The 2,594-nt window shown below is 37.4% G+C and overlaps 1 protein-coding gene across 1 annotated transcript; it reads right to left on the bottom strand.

Moving 5' to 3' along the window:
- Nucleotides 1–245: 245 nt before the first annotated feature.
- Nucleotides 246–2,216, bottom strand: LOC149657632 (zinc finger BED domain-containing protein 4-like). The gene is made up of 3 exons (XM_089844730.1): nt 2,202–2,216; nt 480–2,099; nt 246–407 (listed from the first exon to the last, which is right to left on the bottom strand). The coding sequence occupies exons 1-3, from the start codon at nt 2,214–2,216 to the stop codon at nt 246–248; spliced, it is 1,797 nt and encodes a 598-aa protein (XP_089700856.1).
- Between the last annotated feature and the right edge of the window lie 378 nt (nt 2,217–2,594).

Raw genomic sequence — 2,594 nt, 5'->3', positions numbered from 1 at the left:
CATTCCGAAAAACTAGGGTTGTAAATTTTCCGGAAAAATAAAACGCAGAAAATTTTCCGGAAACTTTTCCGGAAAATTTTCCGCGAAGAGGAAAATTTTCCGCTAATCGGAAAAATATAAAACTAGCAATTAAGTGAGCTTTGAGTCAATTTATCAAACTTTTAAAGATTTAATTTTGATTTATAAATAGAACTACATGTTTTTTGCTTGCATTTGAATTCTCCTTCTCTTAGGACTAGTCAAATTCATGAGGACTTAGTTTGCCTTTCTCTGTGTTTAACCAAATTAATTAATGCTTCTGATTCACTATCACAGTCAGTTTCTTCATCTTCTGTTCTACTTCTACTAGAACTTTCTTCACAGTTCACATCGATTTCTTCAGAACTCATTTCTTGATCAGAACTTGCCTAATGAAAAAATTAAAAATTAAACAATAATAATTATTGTTCTGAAAAATAGTCTCGGACTACTCCACTTACCAGATTAGTTTCACAGTTAGTTTCAGTGTTCCTCGCACCATCATCCAAGTCGCCCAACAAGTCATTGACTCTCTCTTTGTCCCTTACGGAAACCTCTTCATCAGTTAAGAGATCGAGATTGAATTTAACGGACACAAGTTTTTCGGTTCTGTCCATGGTTAAGCGGTTTCTCTTCTTAGTTTTTGTGTCGCTAAACGCTTTCCAGTTTCTTTCGCAGCTAGCTGCAGTAGCTGGAAATCCAAGAATTCGAACAGCTAATTTTGAGAGTTCTCGGGTACCGCATAATCCTTTCCACCAGGAAAATGGGTCTGTAATTTTGGCGGCAGCCCAGATCGATTCCCTGGACCAAATTTTCGTTTTGGCACGAAATTCCGCAATGTCACTAGTGACCAAATCTTCGCGTATATCAGGTGCTTTAGTTGCCATCGTAATCACGAAGTCGATGGCAGTTGAAATTTCATTTTCGTCGAGACAGCTGCCATCAACACAAGGGTGGAGCAAAGAAGCTGCCAACTGCACTTTGTGGAAACAAAAATCTTTTCTTTTTTCTAAACGAGTGTCACCTTCTAGGCTTTTAATGGCATTGGCTACAGGTTCCAAGATCTTGTGGATTGCTTGAACTTTTGGCCAAAAGGTATCCTCATCCAAAATATGTCGTCGTAGTTTGTTGTCAATAATTTGGGAAACTTGACGATCTACAGTGGCTGCTTGAAGAAATTCTTTGTTTCTTATGAAGCTACCCACAGATAATGAAGTTGACCCCCATCGAGTTGGAACCGATCTCAATAATGCTATTTCTTTTCCAATCTTGTCCAGCTGGATTTGCTTGAGCACTTGTCTTGGAATATGTTTGTTGGTAAAGAACTTGATAGTATCTTTCACCACATCTGTGAAATAGGTAACTGTCTTTAGCTTGCATAAGTCTTTAGCGAGAAGGTTTAAGCCATGAGCGACGCATCCAAAAATGATGAGGTGGTCGTAGCTTGTTTCCAATAGTTTCCAAGCTGATTTCATATTAGGCGCGTTGTCTGTGACGACACAATGAACGTGCGAGGGACCAACAGATTCAATAGCATCACTCAAAATTTTGAAAATATATTCTCCAGTGTGTTTTTGAGATTTTGGATTAATTGCTTTTAGGAAGACAGGCTTTGGTGTGGTGAAAACCAGGTTTATAAGCCCATTTCCGTTAATGTCCGTCCAACCATCTGATAGAATAGTCAAGCTTTCTGATTTCGCTATTTTCTGCTGCACCAAACCTTGGATAATTTCGTATTCCCTATCAAGTAACTTGTTTGCTAACTTGTACCTTGATGGTAGTTGAAATGAGGGTCGCAATGTCTTAAAGAATTTTATCCAGTGTGGGTTTTCAAATAAGGACAATGGTACACCAGATGAATACATTGCTCTAGCTAGCAATATATCCAATTCTGCTTGATGTTCTAGGCTTAGGCAATCAAAATATTTGGCAATGTACTTTTGGTTCTTTCTAACAACTGATGATGATGTTGATTGTGTGTTTTGTGACAAAGTAATATCCGTGGCCACTGAAGTCGTTGACATGGCGGATGAACAACGTGAATTTGAAGATATTTCGATAGTTTCTTCAGTTTTGTCGTCCTGAGTTCGAAATTAATTTAATAGGTACATTTTAAAATAGAAACTGCAGCCTTTTTATATAATTGAATTACGAATTTAACTAATTACACCTCGCTGACTTACCAAATGTAGTTGCATATCATGAGATGACTCATTTTTCGTGCAGTTAATTTTAAAACTTTTCAGTACAGATGGGGGACACTTTTTGCACATACCAGATGAAAAGTGGCGTTTCATCCGCGTTGCGTTATTTGCATAGCATTGTTTACAATATATACATTCTGCAGTTATTTTTCCATCTATAGTAGATTTATTAAAATACCGCCAAATATTTGTGGTTGGTTTTCCCATAATTTGTGACTTTAAGTTTAAACAGGTTTAACAAACTTGATAACATTAACAATAACACCTCATTTCCCTTACAATGAGGCAGACGATCACTCCTTTATGCCTGATAACTTTTAGTTTCACTTCGGTCTCTTAACGGTTAGGTCTCTGACTCTCTAACGCCTTCTA

The sequence above is a fragment of the Phalangium opilio genome, unplaced genomic scaffold (genome assembly GCF_054372755.1).
Source record: "Phalangium opilio isolate 3A_F unplaced genomic scaffold, DU_Popi_V2 ptg000077l_1, whole genome shotgun sequence".
Lineage (NCBI taxonomy): Eukaryota > Metazoa > Arthropoda > Arachnida > Opiliones > Phalangiidae > Phalangium > Phalangium opilio.
The sequence above is the reverse complement of the archived record's forward strand: the minus strand, read 5'-3'. Positions and strand labels throughout refer to the sequence as shown.

Excerpts from the sequence above, each read along its gene's own strand:
- LOC149657632 (XM_089844730.1), bottom strand. Across the intron at positions 408-479 it reads CTAACTGTGAAACTAATCTG|GCAAGTTCTGATCAAGAAAT; the intron begins GTAAGTGGAGTA and ends TTTTTTCATTAG.